The sequence below is a fragment of the Manis pentadactyla genome, chromosome 4, assembly GCF_030020395.1.
Source record: "Manis pentadactyla isolate mManPen7 chromosome 4, mManPen7.hap1, whole genome shotgun sequence".
Lineage (NCBI taxonomy): Eukaryota > Metazoa > Chordata > Mammalia > Pholidota > Manidae > Manis > Manis pentadactyla.
In genome coordinates, this window is record NC_080022.1 from 161,158,276 (window position 1) to 161,176,278 (window position 18,003).

At 44.9% G+C, this 18,003-nt stretch overlaps 1 protein-coding gene across 3 annotated transcripts in view; it reads right to left on the reverse strand.

The window, feature by feature from the left end:
* Positions 1-14,196, reverse strand: part of HLF (HLF transcription factor, PAR bZIP family member) — a 51,106-nt gene extending 36,910 nt beyond the window's left edge. The window contains exons 1-2 of one of the 3 annotated variants that reach the window (XM_036879555.2): positions 13,663-14,196; positions 11,210-11,545 (exon numbers count right to left, since the gene is read on the reverse strand). In XM_036879555.2, coding sequence (XP_036735450.1) covers positions 11,210-11,545; positions 13,663-13,777 — 451 coding nt within the window. In that variant the 5' untranslated portion in view covers positions 13,778-14,196. The remainder of the gene's footprint in view (positions 1-11,209; positions 11,546-13,662) is intronic. The other 2 variants (XM_057501326.1, XM_036879556.2) reach the window with 2 other exon arrangements.
* Positions 14,197-18,003: the final 3,807 nt, after the last annotated feature.

Genomic DNA, 18,003 nt, shown 5'->3' on the forward strand with positions numbered 1-18,003 from the left:
ACAGCTTGGGGGACTGCCAGGCTTCCACTACATGACCCAGAGGCCTGACCAGAAAGGAAAAAGAAGAAACCCAGATCACACATCTGATGGCATGCAGGAGAAAGTATATGCAAGTTCTGTGTCTCCCTTGCCCCACTCAAGCTTTCAGGCAGTGAGAGGACAGCAAGGGAAATGGAGATAAATGACCTGGCCCTGGCCCGTGGGACCCCGGTCTCCTGGTGGGGCCATCCAGCAGAGCAGGGAGTCCCACCACTACAGGACCACAGACCGGGCTTCATTCCAGGTGAAATAGACCTTTTCACAGATGTCAACACACAGTCCTGCCTCTTCTTTACCTTTTCTTCCCTGCAGTGCCTGGAAGCAAAGGCAGCCGTTTCCAGGCCATCATTCTATAGCACAAGATGCGCTCCTGCTTAAAGGTCCCAGAGATGACAATGGAGGTGGAGGGAGACAATAAAAACAGAAGGAATGACAGCTACCACTCCTACAGGGAGCCCTGTTCTAAGTGCTTCACATACAGCATCTCATTTATTCCTCCAGGAATCCCCTGGAGCAGGTATTATCACCCCCCATTTACAGAGGAGAAAACAAAGCTGAGGAGTCACGGAGCCAGGACTGGCGGAGCGGAGAGCCACACCGGAACCACCACGCCAGGCGGCACCGCGATGAGCAAAAGGAAGAATGACAGCAATTGCTCCACCAGGACAATTGTTTACTATTTCCTGAGTAAAGTTAGAGAGAAAACTACCATCCCCTCCTCTGTGACATCCTCTCTGATTGTAGGTAAATGAACAGAAAGGCTCTTTTGGGTCCATATACTGATATGAAAATTTAAGTTAAAAAATATGACAATTAAGTGGGGTGACACAAGTGCGGGAGGGAGGCAGTCAGAGATAAACTGCAACAGTTTGAGGGGAATGCCAATCCACATGACAGAAATGTCCGAATGACAGAAATTCTCCTCCTATTCGCTAATACACACTGTGATTAAGAACATTTAATTTATGTACATGCAGGTCTTTAAAGACTAATCTGTGCTCAAGTAAGTTAAATGTGCCTCCTAAGATTATGTTTGCATAATTAATGTTAAGTAATATTTTCATTATAAAGAAGACAAAGAGATAAATTTCAGTTTAATCAATTAAAGATCAAATGATCACAAAATCTGAATTAATACAAGTTGCCAGGCAATCATGAGGGTAAAAAGAGAAATAGAGTATCAGCAAGCTCGAATTGCTTCTTCACATTCCGTTTTTGTAATACTGAAAGTTCTCATCATTCATCTTCAAGATTCTAAGGAATACAATAACTAAATACCACTAAATGTCCTTTTATATGTGGGTAAACTTCACTTATAATATATGCTAAAAATAAATACTTATTTTTCTTGACATGGATGTAAATATTAATTTAAAAATCATTCGGTGCTGTTACTGGCCATTTGAAATAAACATACTTTATTTTCTACTAGGAAAAAAGATACCAGCCTCCCCAGGAAAGTATATTAATATAAAGAAACCAATGGTAATGAAATGAATTCTATGAAATTCTTAAGTCAGTTCTACAAATTCATCTTTTCTTATTCTCAGAAACTCTTATCATGGCTTTATTTCTGTCTTTGCATTTTATATTATCTACTCTTTCCTCTACGGATCTTTCAGTAGCCTTTGGTCTTTTAAAAGCAGTATTATTTTCACTGAATCTGAGATCTCTATCCCATTTTAAAGTTTTCTCTAGTAGAAGCCTCCATAAGCTCCTTCAGTGATACTAACAAACTTAGCCCACAGTATAATGAATCCATTCTAAGGTGAACTAAGTCTTTTGTTCAATCCTTATGGAAGATGGAGTTTAACTGCTTGCCACTCTCCTTAGAGGAACTCTTCATATCTTGGGGTATTGAGACCTCTCAGCTGGGTAATCTTATTACTGGGTATCTGGATGATCTTGTTCATCTGGTTTACAGTGTGGATTCCCATTGGTCAGGGCCTGGTGGCATCTTTCCCTAAACACACCTCCACTTCTCCCATTCAATTCAATTGAAGAGGCATTTACTGTGCATGAATGGACAGTCTCGCTTAACTCTTTCCATTAAGTGCAGGAGAATTTACAGAAGTGCAATGAGACTTTCCTTCTTGGCTCTACTCTCCATGCCTGGGTTCCACAGTAAAGACATCAAATCAGACTGTTACCCAGAGCTAATTAGAAAAGAAAGCATTGCTCTTCTCCACTCAAGGAGTTTGTGCCAAAGCACTTATTTTTGCTGATCCATTTATGCAATCCCACTTTCTAAAAGAACATTTTGTCACAGATGATTTAGTGTTATAGCTCCCTCGAGTACCTTTCTGTAGCATGCACTCATTGTGTTTAGGAATCTAGGGTCTCCCAGGCAAGATTAGAGAGGAAAAAGGTTTAATTTGCCACAGGCCATCTCTCATTATAAGACTCCAAATTCCAAACCATTCTTCCAAAAATCATTAGAGAAAAAAAATCCTAGATTAAACTTCTAAACACAAAACTTTCAGGAACCTTGTGTGGCCATGGAACTGTGTAAATTTTCAGGAAAGAAAATGAGACTGGATTTCCATTAGGAGCTGGATGGATAGGAAGTTGAGACAGTAAAAGTCAGAAAAGAAGGAAAACAAACATCTTAGAGATTTTCACATGTAGTCACGGAGTAGGTATCCACCAGAAGCCAATTTAACAGAAACAAGTAACTGTTGAGTTTTTCCCCAGCAGACACTAGATTCTGCCAACACTTCTGTAATTGTCTACTGTACATAGCTAGAGGTGGAACTGCACACATGTACTGTTATTTTTATTTAAGTGAACAAGTTAGGATTATGGCAATCTCTCCAGCTTTCTGTAATCGTGGCTTGATATCAGAGCACACTTCAGGGGAACTTGAGCGAGTCACTTCATGCAAGTGCCATTCAGCATCCCCATCCTTTCCTCCAGACCCTGTCCCCTCTCACAAAGTCCCTTTCCAGTAGCAGCCCTCCCAATACAACATACATATGCACACCCCACATCCACCATATCAAAGCATGACGTACAATTAATTCCAGTTGGAGGGAAGAAGGGAGCCACAAATACAAGGTCAGGACTCAAGAATGTAAAACTATAATAATGATTCCTTCGTCTCTCAGGAGTAAAATTAATAAGCTGGCCAGAAACTTGGTTAAGTATTTTTAGTTTGATATTACTGCTGCAGGTAATCCTTACAATCAAGTACTATTCGTATGACTCAGGCATTAATGCTGTCTTTTCCTTTCTCTCTCTCACATACACATATATGAAAAAAAAAAGTACTCATAAAAGTCAGTTGAATATACTTGTTTGTACACCTAGTAAGCTTTATAAAACAGAGGCATTGAAAAGTGATGAATTCAATGGATTGGGTTATTAAAATCTATTTTTCTACTCCTATGAGACCAGGCCTCCTTTTGGATTTTTAAATTCTGAACCATGCAAATCCCCCAAACTATTATTATCTTGCCAAAGAGTATTTCCCCCAATCACCAAAATTATGGGCTTTGTAAGTGAAACCTAAACCCTGTGTTTTTGAATTACTTTCTCTAGATCGTTAGAACATTGTGTTTTGAAAAGCTGTTTGATGTTCAAGGGAGAGTATTTATTTTCAAAATAATAATAATAAGGAAGTCCTGGCTTGCCAGAGGAAATGATTGTGAAGTATCTAAAAATGTTTCAAATCAACTTTGAACCCACGTGGGAGGGTCCACAATGCCACTTCCCTACCCAAAAACTTTCAATGGCTCCCCACTGCCTACTGGATAAAGTTCAAGCTCTGTAGACTGATGCTCATGAAGCTGCCAGTCTGGCTGGCACCTGCTACTCCACATTCATCTTTGACTCCTTCACATGAATTTTCTGCACCAGTCAACTGGATCTACACCTTGTTCCCTGAACACTCCATGAGCACCCCTGCCTCCACAACGCCACTGCACCGTTGCCGACTCACAAGTCTGTCTCTTCCACCTCTCATTCCAAGGCCCAACAGAAGGTCCAACTCTTCCAGGAAACCTCGCCAATGGCACTCTTGCCCTTGGCAGTGGCTGCTTCCCGTGAGGTCTGGCTGCTCTGTCTGCACTCCTCCCTCACTCATTTTTAAATTTTTACTCACTTTCTTGAGTTCTCTTTCACCCTCCTTTTCCCAGTAGATATTGCAGACCTCTGTGTACTCATCATTTGGCATCAAGACATGCTATTTGTCCTGTTGCTCATCCATTTTACAGAAAGTTCTACCTTCCCTACTAAACCGCCATTGCCCTGAGACCAGCAATCAGGTTGTACCTTGTCTGTGCTCCCCAAGATGCAGCACAAAGCAAAAGCAGATGCTGTTTCTGGGGATCTTCCATGTTGCTCCTCACTCCTTCAACTTCTTCTGCTACAGCTTTCTAATCTTCATTTCATTTACAAGAGAAAAGTAACAGAATTGACCTGCAGTAAAGACTGGTCTTTTATGAGCCAGGAGCCATGCCGGCCCTTCACGCAGCTTAGCTTTAGAAACTCACATAAATTCAGCAAAGATGCTACTTTGCAGATGAGCAAATGAAAGTGCAGAAAGATCATGGCTGTACCCATTAACAGAGCATATGCAGGAAGGAGGAGTTATTATTGTGGAATGCTTCCGCAAAGTCTTGCTTGCGAGCAGGAGGATAAACTAGACCTCTCTCATAATGCAGCATCATAACACATCATTACAGTTTCTTTACCCCTGAGACCATTACATTTCCTTCAGGTATAATTATGAATGCCTGTTATTAAAAGTTCAATAGCAACATCAATCAGTTGACTGACTGATTTATGTCATGGATAAATCTTCTAATCCAGAACTTCCTTGAACTGCATTTTGAGTGTTTTAACTTCATGAACAAGGAGGAATGAATAAAAGGTTACCTAGAACTCAGAGGCTAAGAGAGGTAGGCAAGACTAGGCAGAGAAGCAGAGGAGAAATTCAAATTCCTTGACCACAGGCCTTAACTGGCTAGGAAGGTTAAAGGATGGAGACTCCCTGTGAGTCCAGAGCTCAGTTCTCCTCTGAGAAATGAGATCCTATAGGAGGGAGAATGCTGCCCAGAGCAGCCAATTGTCACTGAGCACTTGCTGCATGCCAGGCACTGTGCCAAGTACTCTACATGCTTTGGCTCATGTGACTTGAAACAGTCCTACAAGACTGGTCCAATGGTTATTCCAAAGTTCCAGACAGGAAATCGGAAGCTCAGATCATTTAAATGACCTTCCCTGGACCATAAGCAAGCATGGCAGAGGCAGGATGCACACCCACGTTTGCTTGTTTATCGGACCTTATGCTCTAAAACACTGCTATATTGCCCATATAGAGTTCTCAAACATGGCACTTTCTGAAGGATGTCACGCAAGGTGAGCCAGTGGGCACCTAGGTCTTAAGGAAATTTAAGTTTTTTTCCACAACAATGGTTTAATAGCTTCAGGTTGAGACATTGGTGGGAGAACACCAAATATTAGAAGAAAGGAAAAATATTCTCTACCATTCCCATTACAGAATCAGATTCAGACCCCATTCCTCAACACACATATACACCTCCCTCTCATACATTCTTTTCCAATTTAAAAAAAAATCTTAGTACTTCCTCTACTACTTCCCCTCTTCCTTCCACTTTTACTGCTGAGACATAAAAAATGATTCCTGGGTAAAAGTGATTATTAGTGCTGGTTGGAAGGAAGATCTCTGAGGGACCTAGTGAACCCTGCTGTTGTCTCAGCCTCTGGCTTTCTACATTAGGATGGTGTCAGGACTTTTTCTTCCCACTTTCCCCACCCCTGCCCTTCTCCTCTACCTAGTTCTGCCTTTATATTGCGATTTTTCTAGTCTGGTAGGCACAGTGCTGAACTGGAAAGATTCTGCCAAGACGTTGGCAGGAGCTGGCCTACAAGAATCCTGCCCGCCACAGTGGTGCAGAGAAGACAGGGCCTCTGGGCAGGCAGGCAGGAGAGGGCTGAGTCTGGGGTCTGGCTAGAATGCTGGCTAGGGCAGATTTCCCTGGCATATGAAGTGCCCTACAGAGCTCAGCTTTCTCATGCCAGGGTCAGGATTACAATTTCTCACTGGCACTTGCTGTAGTTTGTCCAGGAAGAGACATGGGGAGGGTGGAAGCCAGCACACCACCTAGAGCGGGTGAGCTCCACAGGGCGCAGCCACGTGCCTGGAGCACATGGTCATGCGGGCAGGCAGCCAGGCTTGCCCGGCTTGCACGAGAGCTGGGGGCTGGGCACCGAGGGAGTGGCTGTTTCCATACTGGCAGAACTGGAGTTGCTAACCCAGAAGTGATCCTGCTGGGTTAACATTGGGCAAGTGACTTGTCCTAACCCAGGATGAAGGAGTGAAAAGTCAAGCAGGCTACACAGAATATGGATTGGGCATGCTGGGAATAAAAAAAAAGTACATGTCTTATTTTTGCAGAGAGTAGGGGACTGGCTGAATGAATGCCCACACAGAGAACAGGGGTTGGGAACACAGTCATCCTTCCCCTACTCCCATGCCACGCCCATGTAATGACAGCTCCAGGCACAGAGTATTCAGGTAACACACACGGTGCCAACTTTGTCAGGAGTTATCTTACCTAACCCTGCTAAAACCCCATGTAAAAGGGGGACTGCTTATAGTCTCCATTCTACTGATAAGTAAACCGAGGACTAAAGAGGTTAAGAAATTGACGTTAGTGATGCAGCACAGTTACAGAGCCACACAGAAAGCCTATGTGGGTCCAGGACTCAAATCAACTCTCTGGGTCCACAGCCCACACACTCATAACCGCCACACTGCTCCGTTCTCCATACCAATCTGAGAATATCTCTTGGAAGAAGCCAGGAACTACAGTCCTGGGAAAGTCACAACATGGCAAAGCCAAGAGAACAGGAAAGCCTGTGTCCTCTACAGGGTGTGGTGAAGAAGAAACACTCTTCGAAGAAACAGAAAGAAGTCTGCCCACCTCTAGAACAAAGCTGACTCTTCCCTTCACGCTCAGTTTGCTCCTGATGAATGAAAAGCACTTGAGATACTTGAGACACAGTGCATAGCAACTGTCAGCCGTGGCGCTCCCAACCTGCAGATATGGAAAACAGATGCACTGCACCCCCTTCCAGGGAGGGAGGACCTAGAGTTTTGTCTCATGATGTTGGGCAAAGCAAGAGAATCCTGTTGGCTGCACAGGACATTCCATGATCCCAGAACCACCAGCATAGATTTCCCCTGCATCATTACTCAGAATCCACAGTCAGCATTTCCCTTCCACCCCAAAACCTTATCACAAAGGAAGGTCAGCAGAAGCAGAACACAAATTCCATCTTGCAAAGGTACAACGGGTTCTGCCAACCTCCCCATGCTCCTTGTCCCACCCTCTTGTGCCCTCCTGACCCCTCACACCACCATATGGAGGGTTTTTCATTTCACTCTGCAACCAGCCTTCATCATAACCTGGTCTCTGTCCTAGAAGGAGAGACTTAATTCTCAGGGGACTATGGATCTAACAGTGGTGGAACCCCCTCAAGCTATTCAGAGAAAAACCAGCAGAGGAAACGATTTTGAATCTGGCTTTACAAGCATGTGATTTAAAAATAACTCTGCCTTTGTCTGCTAAAGATGACATTCCCTAAAGGGACTACTGTCCTTAAAGCAATTTCTCGTTCTCAGGGCAAACAGATTCTTATTTTTCCAGTACCCAGCACCTATCTCCAGGAGAGCACTCCGGGGGGACCACCTCAGATAGCATCTGAAATGCAAATATTGAAGCAGTTAGGATGACTCCTGCCACCTCTGCTGGCTGGGAACAGCCAGCAGGCTGCACCTCGGTTGCCTGAGAAGCCCGTGCGGGTGATGATACCTTTCAGGAACACCACTCTTCCTTAATTAAGATGTCATCCCAGAAAGCTTAGCAATCACCCCTAACCACAGGAGACCTCAATGGATTCCTGGGTTATTTCTTCAAGGAAAACTGTATTTATTCAGATATTTGATTCATTGTTTGCTCAGATAGCTAGCGAGAGGAATAAGGATGGGTACACAAAATAGGAAAGGGGGTTTATGGCAGTCATGGCCAATTGTATAAGAATTAATAAGAATGCTCACCTTGTTTTTCCAAGACACACTTGGGATAGACCTAGGAATGCATAATTTGTCAGCTCGTGGCTTCATTTCCTTTCAGCTAGACAGATAGTACTGATGACACAATGCTATGGAGCATGACTCAAAAGAAGCACACTGAGCAAATAGCAGAAAACAAATATTCAATAAAATTGCTCTGCAGTTATTTCCTGATTAGCTTGATGTCTTAGTTTTATCAACAAAAAGTATGTAACTATGAGCTTATTAATGTTATATTTCTTCTCAGCAACCTAATGTCTCCTGACCTTCTCAAAAGTTTTGCCAGAAAGCATTACAGGAAGTAAGAAGCACCCATATGTGTGACAGGATCCTCCAGTAAGCCCAGATTTTGCTGTCCAAATTGAAAATCTAGATTTGCAGTTCTCAACAGGAGTGATTTTGTCCCCATGGGACATCTGGCAGTGACTGGTGACATTTTTACTTGTCACAGGACAGGGGCAAAGGTGTTACTGGCATCTAGTGGGTGGACGCCAGGGATGCTGCTAAACATCCTTCAGTGGGCAGGACAGCCCCTCAACAAAGATTTACCTGAAACATCAATAGTGCCAGGGGTAACAAACCCTGATCTAGACTGAAATTATACAACTCCGAGAATGCCCAAGGCTACATCTAGGCTCCTCTCTCCTGAGGACTTAAGTTCCTCAAGATGAACTTGGTATTTCTATTCTGGCACTACTGTGATTACACAGAACCATCGAGAACCCTCCTTTTTCAGTTTTGCTTCTGAGATACTCTCCACCCAGTCCATATCCCCTAGAATTTTATTTCGCATTAGAAGCTTTTTAACAACCAACATGGTATGAATAGCAGAGTGCTATTGTTATTATAGCTGCACTTGGTATTCGAAGAGCTTTTAACTTTTTTCCTTTCTTGGTAGGAGTATCATTGAGTTTTCAGTTCAAAGGAGATTACTTTGAAGTGTCTTTCCATGATTAAAAAAGATACTTAAATGAAGAGCGTATTTCCTCCCAGTGCCCACTTTGATCTCCGGGCCTTTCCTCCATAACCTAACAAAATGACAGCTGCTGAAAATCAGGCGTCCTTTGCCAGGGACTGCAAATCTGAGGGTGGCATTATCATTTCTCTCATCATTTCTGATCCTGATTCTAGTGAGTTCTGACAAATGACTTTTAAGGGAACCTCAAATTCTCAAACCCCAATTCTTGATTCTCAGTAGGAACCAAGATGTGGGGATTCAATATTTGCCTACCTCTTGGGAAAAAATACAATATTTCAAACATGGCACACATCCTGTTCTTGGCAAGGGATTGAGAAATACTTGTCGATTGAATATAAGCATTAGCATTACAACACGCCAATATGGTAACTATTGGTCAAAATCTGACATTTCCCTCCAGGAGGAGTTACATACTGTACCTAATTACTTCAAGCAGGTATTTCAGAAGACAGGGAGTGAAAGCAAAGATAAAAGTTGACATAGGTGTAACAATGATCACAAGGGCTCTCATTAACAGAATATTCAGTGCTAGGCATTTGACCTCTTATGCATATTATCTCTAATTTTCATAAGAATCCAACTAGAAATTATACCCTTCCACACAAAGGGAAGCCGAGGCTCTGAGAGCTTATGTCACTTTCTGAGGTCACACAGCTACAAAGTGGTCTCATCTGCAGAGCAGAATAAATGAAGCACAGCAGTGCCTTCTCCCAGGGCTCAGTCCCCTTCTTCCAGGGCTCGGTTCCCTTTTCCCTGTCTGTTTTCCCACTTTAAAAAGGTATTTCACTGGTTGTCTGTTCTTGGGAAGAAACTGAAGACAACGGTGCTGAGTATTCCAAGTAACACAGGCTCCAGGGCACATAAAGGAGTGTGTCTAGGCTTCTGTAGCCTCCTGGGGTGGCCAGAGGTTAAGACTTAATTCCCCTTCCAGCCTGTAGCTTTGAGGTATAATTCCAAGTGGGCTTTGTAGAAGGGGCCAGCAAAGAGAGATCCAAGTGGGAAGACTTTAACCCCAATACCAATATTTCAAGACAGGGGTGTTCTCTTTCTCCTTTGCATCATTTCCTTCCATTTTAATCTCGCTCTGCATGTCACAGAAATTCTACCCCAGTAAAGGACACGGGGTTCAGGAATGATCTCTAGCACAAGCCTCCTATTGTCTCGCGTCTGTCTTTTCCTGCAGCTAAGGCCCTCAGCTCAGCGACCTTCCTAACAATTTATCTGGCTGAATCTTTGTTCTTGGTGACCTGTGCACATGAAATGGTTTTTCTTACTGTTCATTTTGTCCTTACAGGGTGCTAAAGTCATGAAGCCGGAGCTGCTGCAACCTCTGTTTATATCTGAGCACTTAGCAGCGGGTTTTAAAGTTCTGGTCATTCCAGGGGATCTTTCACATATTTCAACACCATTTACAGCCAACCTTGTGGTCTTACGGGCTTTGATAAAAGCAGATTGAGTGTGATAGACAGATAAATATGAAAAAATTAAAAAAAGGCCACAACAATTTAGTTTATAGGAATAATGACAGAGAGAGATGGGGCCTGGTGCTGAGGAAGGCTAAGCCACGCTTAAACTGAGAGCTGCTTCTGATTCAATTTCTCAATCACTGACAACACCAGATGAAAAGCTGTCTGCCTCACACCCCTAATTCACATTTTTTTTTCCTAAGGCCAAAGAATGAACATAGGTAAACCACAGCTTTATAGAGAGTCTATCCAAATCATTCAACAAGCTCCTGGTATCTATACATGCCCGGACAATGAGGAAAAGGGACAGGAGGTGAGATGGGTGCCTAAATGACCCACATCAGGAACTGTGGGCTGGTTTTTCTTAAACTGCAGCCCTTGGGTCAGCTGCATCAGATTCCCCTAGGAAGCTGGTTAAAGATGCATGACTTCTAAGCGTAGGGCTGTAGAATCTGCATTTAGCTGACCCTCCAGATGATATGGATGCTCACTGAAGTGGGATGTTAGTGAGTGAAATGCAGGATCCACTTTTAGAGCTACAGCCTTCCTGATTGTTAAGATATTTATGCCCCACCCCCACCCCTCACTTTCACGTGCTGAACAGAGAACCTTATGAGAGTTTACCTGGTCTGATGGGGCTCTGCATACAGTTCGGGGATGGGATGCCTGCGTGAATGGGTACAGAGGACCGACTGCTGAGGTCCATGACGGAGGGGGCAGCTGAGGAAGCCGGCTGCAGCCCGGGGGGGTGAGGGCTGTGGTCATGCTGGGACGGGCTGGGGGGAATGCCATTTTCCGACAAAAACTCCTCCAGGTCCATGTATTCCAACTGGAAAGTATCTCCATCATAGGGAAGTGTTTTGTCCCATAAGGTGGGTCCCAAAAATGCCGACTGGGGTACCGTCGAGCTATTACTGTCATCATCCAGCTTCTTTTCCTTGTCTTTATCTTTACTAAATGCTGCAGAAAAAAAGGGGAAAATTGGACTTTAAAAAAAGAAGAGAGAAAATGTTTCACTTTTTTATCACCCCTCCTGGTCTCTTCTACAAAACTACTTCTCACAAATGCCAGGGTTCTTCTCTGGCACCTGGCTTCTGTGGATCTAGAGTTAAAAGTTCAAGCAGGACATGGATCTCTGCCTGTTTTTCAACATCTTCCTATTTACTTTGGAAAGAAGGCACTAGTCCTTGGGACAGGGCTACATACTGATCTAGGATACAAACAAGAGAACACAGTCTTCGGTGCATTATTTGAGGAGACAAAATAACCTAAATCCACAAAGGGAAGGTCACATACCATTGCATAGAACTGCTGTGATTTTTAAGAAAACAGCTGATAACCAGGCATGATTTATCTTCCAGGAAATTCATTACAGTTACAATATGAGGTCATTCGGACTTAGCCTGAATTAATCTGTGAGCTGGTGATTCTAATTTTGGTAAAGCAGGGATTTTCCACCCCTCTTTGAAACCATGTATTGAGCTATTATACACCTAGTTCTTTCCATATATCATCTCCCAAAAATCTTATGATAAACTTGCAAAGAGCAATCTTCTCCATTTACAATGAAGAAATGGAGGCTCTGAGACTTGAAGGAACTTGACCGAGGCCTCGTAATGGCAGAGAAGAAAATTGAGAACTTCCGGAGTCCACATGTGTTTGCTTCTAAAGCCACTGGAGTACACTGTATTTTACAAAAGGAGTTTAAGAAGAAAAAAAAAAACACCCCAGTGTTTTATTCCTCCTCTTTCCCACATGTATGCTTAAGTATGATCCAATTTACAAAAATTTTACATGCATGCAATCTGTCAAAGCAGCTGTTGGAAAAGGTGATTACATACCTATGATGGGGGCATGCAGCTACTTTCTACATGCAAGTATCACTCGTCCCATGGGACCTTTAACCAGTGCTCTGGATTTTGCCCATGCTAGTACTGGGATTACAGAATTTGGCTTCTGAGTTCTTCCTCAGAGAGACAGCCTCCACCGCCATCCATTCTAATCCCCCACAGTCTCATCTCCTGAGAATCTGACTTAAAACATCCACAGATGCAAAAGACTGCACGCAGCACCTTTCTCCCCAGTGCTACTCCTTAAAGGACAATTAAAGGGAAGCTACGCTCTGCAGACAGCAAAGCAAACCCCTCCACTCTAGCAATGCAACAGGTTGTCTTCTGCTAGCAAAGAAGATGCGAGTACTCCGAAGCTATTTGTAGCCAAATGATCTTTCAACACTGCGGGTTTCACAGTTCGCATGTGCTGCAGTGTATCTAAGGCAGGAAACCTCATCGACCCAAACATCAAATTCCTGGCGGCACCAGCGTGGTAAGGCGCCTCCTAGCCCGACCCCTCCTCTCCCACTCCAGCCCACGTTGCCTGGGAGAGGTTTGGGACTTACCAAGAAAGGGCTCAAGCCAGAGAAGGCTCCTGCGCGGTTACACGTGAACCTGCTTGGCGCTCCCCTCCCACCAGGAAAAGTGCACGGGGAAAGTGTCAGGGCTGGAGGCGTGCACGGCTTCCAGCCGAGAGACCACTCCCCCCGCCAGCCCCAGCCAACACTCTCCTGGCGGAATTACCCAGCACAGGGGAACGCGCGTCCCCGCTCACACCTCGTGAGTTCCAAATACCAACTAATAACAGAAACATCAGCACGATCCCCAAACCCACGCTACGCAGTGAGACCCCCCCTCCCCGCCCATAGAACCAGGCCCTTTGGTTTCTCCTCCCCAGCCCCAAGCTCGGCCCTCACTCTGGAGGTTTCACTCTGCGTGCAATAAGCCTCAATCTAGGGAAAACGGACCTGTCAAGTTATATCTCCCACCTAGCCGAAGCAGCTGGACCCAGGGAGGCTGGGCCAGGTCCCCAGTGCTATTTTAAACGTTGCTCAGGGAGGGAGTCCCATTTTTTGAGGACGGAAGGGATGATGGGTGAGCGCCTCAATTTCATCAAAGCAGAGCCAGGGTGCCAGGGTACAGGGAGGGAGGATGGATGCTCCAGCAGGCGTGCCCAGCCCAGGAGGGGGACCCCAGGAGCGTCGTTCCTCCCCAGGGCAGGGCAGACAGGAGGGCAGCGCTCACCGTCTTCGTGGTGAAGTGGGAGCTTCAGCGGGTTCTCCAGCAAGGACCTGAGCACGCCGTAGGGAGGTGGGATAAAGGTGGGATTCAGGGGGAGCGGTCGGGACATTTTCTCCATCGCGATGCACTCAATATTTTTTCTCAAAAAAACCCCACCTTAACCTTCCCCTAAAATGTTGCAGAGCTTTTTCCTCCTTCCTTTGCCAAAAGTACTCGCTTTCAAAGGAGGTGGAGACGAGGGAGGAAAAAAATCACTTGTATCTTTGTAAATACATCTGCATAAGAAATCAGAAACAAAAACTTTCGGGTTCCCAGTGCAGACGGTCCCGGGAGAGCGCGCAGCTCCTCCGCGATGTGCAGGATGCTCTCACCTGCCTCGAACCCCTCGTCTTGTAGAATGTTCAAAATTGAGAAAAAGAAATTAGAAAATATGCAGACGGCTGCAGAAGGACGCGAGGCACCGCGCGGCCCCGGCTCCTCGTGCCAGCACCGGAGGCTGCGTGCCGTCCCACCCCACCCCCCTCCCAGCGCCGGCGGCCGCAGCTCCCCCGCGCTCGGCGGCCCCGCAGCGCCGGGCTAAGAGCAACCGGCGGCCCATGTGCCGCGGTCCTGACAAGAGTGACGTCAGGGCCCGCACCGCGCGCCGATAGGCGTGCGGGGGCGTGGCTACGAGATGCCCCGCCCTCGCGCCCGCCGCCGCTCGTTTAGCATCGTCGCGCGCGCGGATTTTTCCGGAACCGTGCAGCGCTGGCGAACTGCAAAGGGACAGGTGCTTGATACCCTAGGCCATTAACCCGAAATGAGAATCTAATTTTTTCAGGGTCGGAAAAAGAATGAGGAATTTATCTCAGTAGTTTTCAACCTGGGAATAATCTGGGCAGTTAAAAATATGCAGATAAATGCCCCGGCCACATCCCAGATCAATTAAATCAGACCACTGGGCTGACAACCGGGTATCATTAGTTTTTCAAGCTCCCAGGGTGGTTCCAAAGAGCAGCCAAGTTTAAGAGTGACCGGTTTAGACCGAATGGGAGGTAAATTCTCTTCTAAATATGTCTCTTGGCCAGAGCTAAGCTTAGCATCCTCTCTCTTGCCCTGATCCACAACCACCGAAAATTAACTACTTTGTAGTTCTAATGTGATAAAAAAAAAAAAAAAAGTAGGGTGGAAAGGGGAGTCCCTGATGGAGCTGGACACCCTGTCCAGGGGGGTTTTGACATGGATAGGCCCTTGCCTGAAATGAATGAGGGCAGGACAGACATATACACACACTGAAAGGGATTTTAGGAATATTTGCTCCTGGAGAATGCAAATGAAGGTACTTGCTTGAGTCCAGTTACAAGGGCTGCATGGTCATTAAAATGATTTTGTAAAGTATTCCCTAAGGGGGTCTTGGGCTTCACAGCCAAAGGAGCAGCTGCAGCATCTTGCTTTGTCAGTTTGACCCCATGTTCGATGTGGGTATGGGGTGGGCACAGGCGCTGGTCTCAGGCCTGGAAAGCTGTGAACAGACAGGCAGAGTCTTCTCTCTTCCCACATCTCCTTGCTAATATCAAGGCAGCAGGATCTGGGAAAGGGTCTGAAAGGAGGAATGGGCACAGATGAAAGAAAATGTTCTTTCAAGAAGAATAAAGGCCTTCCTAAGGGTTAGGTCTCTAGAATGGGATATGGCAGGTTCTACTTCCCTGGAGCCCCCCAGGAGGGTGGGGTAAGAGAGAAGGCACCCAGAAGCCAGGAGACCAGGAGGGCCACAAAGCCAGGGTGCCCCAGGCAGGGTGACTGCTGGCCAGTGCCTTCTCTCTCTGAGCTGCATCTAACCTCGTCTTTCTCACTCTCAAGTTATAAAGGTAAGGTAGCATGAGATATCTCTACTGAGATAGTGTTGTAATGTTTCAAATTTTAGCCAACTTCTGAAAACATCAGACTTTTAGCTTATGCCACCTACGTTTATTGAACACCAACTGTATGCCAGGGACTATGCAGCACTGGTGACAAAAAGATAAATAAGACATAATTCTAACCTTCAAGAACTTGAATAGCTTAGGGTCTAGCATTCATGTGAACATTATAATACAGTCCTAAAAGAGCTAAATGGATGGATGGGCACTTACTATTAGGAGAGGGATCCCAAAGAAGGTGTCTGAGCTGGGTGTGGAGCTAATGGTATTTGATGAACTTTCCAAATCCCTCAGTTCTATATTGTTTTTCACAAAAGAAGGGACTCCCTCTCCACCATAATTCTGAAGAGGGAGAAGCTATTTCCCTGCCTTCAATCCACCTACCTGTAAACCCACAAACTAGAAGAGCTGGGAGCATCTTCTCAGCCTGGTTAGAAACAGACTGCAGATTCCAAGTGCCCAAAAGGATGTGTAACCTCCACTTCATGTATCAGCCCACTAGCGTACTCAGCACATCCCAAATGTACCACCTGTTCATGGTCTCTTGCCCTTCCTCACTCGTCCCTGAAACCTTTATCGGTTCAAGTAACCTGGTTTCCCACAGTAATGTTTTCCTTACTACTGGAGAGAGCCTAACACCGTCATTTAAAAATTTATTACAAATGAATAAATTGGTATCTTGATTGATCAACCAGTCCCTTGGGAATTTGGTTCATATGATTCAGTTTCTTTGAGCCCGATCAGCTCTAGACATGGACCAGGTTGAGGACCCGTCCTTTAGACCATGGTGGCCCCTCTCCTTTTTCTCTGGCTCAGCCTTCTCTATCCTCCAGTGTATTTGTAGAGTCCTGAAATTACAAGCATCCACTAGTACTCAAATTAGCCCCATACCCTAACAAGATAAATGAAAGTGGGCACATCATCCCTCCTTTGGCTGTAGACCTATTTGTAAATCATTTTATTTTATTTTTCATTCCCTCCCCTCCCCTTTGGTGGCAGATCACTGCCCAGGTAAGAGGGAGGAGGGGGAGAACGAACTGAAAGTTATGCCTATGGGATAGTGAGACCCTTTAAATTGCACAAGCTAGTTCTCTGATGGACATATTCTGCAAATGAGCACAGATGCCAACCTGTACATATGCTCAGAAACAACAGCTCCTCACACATGCTTAGCACAAGTCCACTTCCGAAGCCCTCCGTGTATGTCATCTCACTTAGTCCTAGCAACTCCATGATGGAAGCAGTGATCCCAGTTCTCTATTGCTTTATAACAAATCACTCACAAGCCTAGTGGCCTATAATAATCACTACTTTATTATTTCTCATCATTCTGCAATCTGGGAGGGGCTCAGCAAGGATGCTGGGATGTAGTGTCAATGCCTCTCCATTTTCACATGGTCTCTTCCTTACCTGGTCTTTCCAGCAGAGTAGTCAGATGTTGTATATGGCAGCTCAGGGCTGCCAAGAGCCAGCAATCCAAGATAAGCCCCTATATGCTATGTGCATCAAGACTAGGCTTGTGAATGTTCCGTTGGTCAAAGCGAAACACTTGGCTAAGCCTTGAGTCATGTGGGGAGGGACTACACAAAGGCTTGGAAGTTGGGTGGCATAGTTCATTGGGGGATGGGGGGTCACCAAGTAACAGTGTGCCACAATCATTTTAGTTATTTTATCTTCAAATAAAGGCAAATGAGATCATAAAATTTATCTGACATTGCTAGACAGAGCCAGGACTTGGACCAAGATCCTCTGACCTTAGGTCCAGTGTGTCATTGGACGGATGTTCTCTCATTCATTCATTAAATACTAGTTCAAAATAACTTGTGTAAAGCTCTCAGTGAGGTACAAAGATAAAACAGAGACTGTGTGCCATGGGAAGTTATTACAGACTAGCTGGGGATTTGCCATATGTAACCATAATACCAATATTGAAAGTGACATTCTAAGAGAAACACAGAAAGAGAACCAAAGAGGCTTGGAGGATACAGAGGTTTGTTTAGGGAAGGGTTCCTCAAACCAGCACATTAAGGATGCACAGTACTTGTACATGTGGAAATTGGGGATGGGAATAGGAAGAGGGAATTCCAGAAGGGAATGACATGGGTAAAGATACGGAGAAAAGAAATGGGAAGACACAATTTGTGAACATGTTTTCATTTCTCTTGGATAAACAAATAGAAGTAGAATTGATGTAACATAGGGTAAATGCATATTTTACTTTCTAAGAAACTGCCAAACAGCTTTCTGTAGTAGGTGAATTATCTTACATTTCCAGCGGCAGTTGAAGAGTTCTGCTCACTCAGGACTCTTACCAACATTTGGTGGTATGAGTTTCTTTAAGTTTTAGTCGATTTTAGTGCATAGTCATGTCTCATTGTGCTTTTAATTTGAATTTTCCTGATGACAAATGATGTCAACCACTTTTTCACATGCTTATTAATCATTG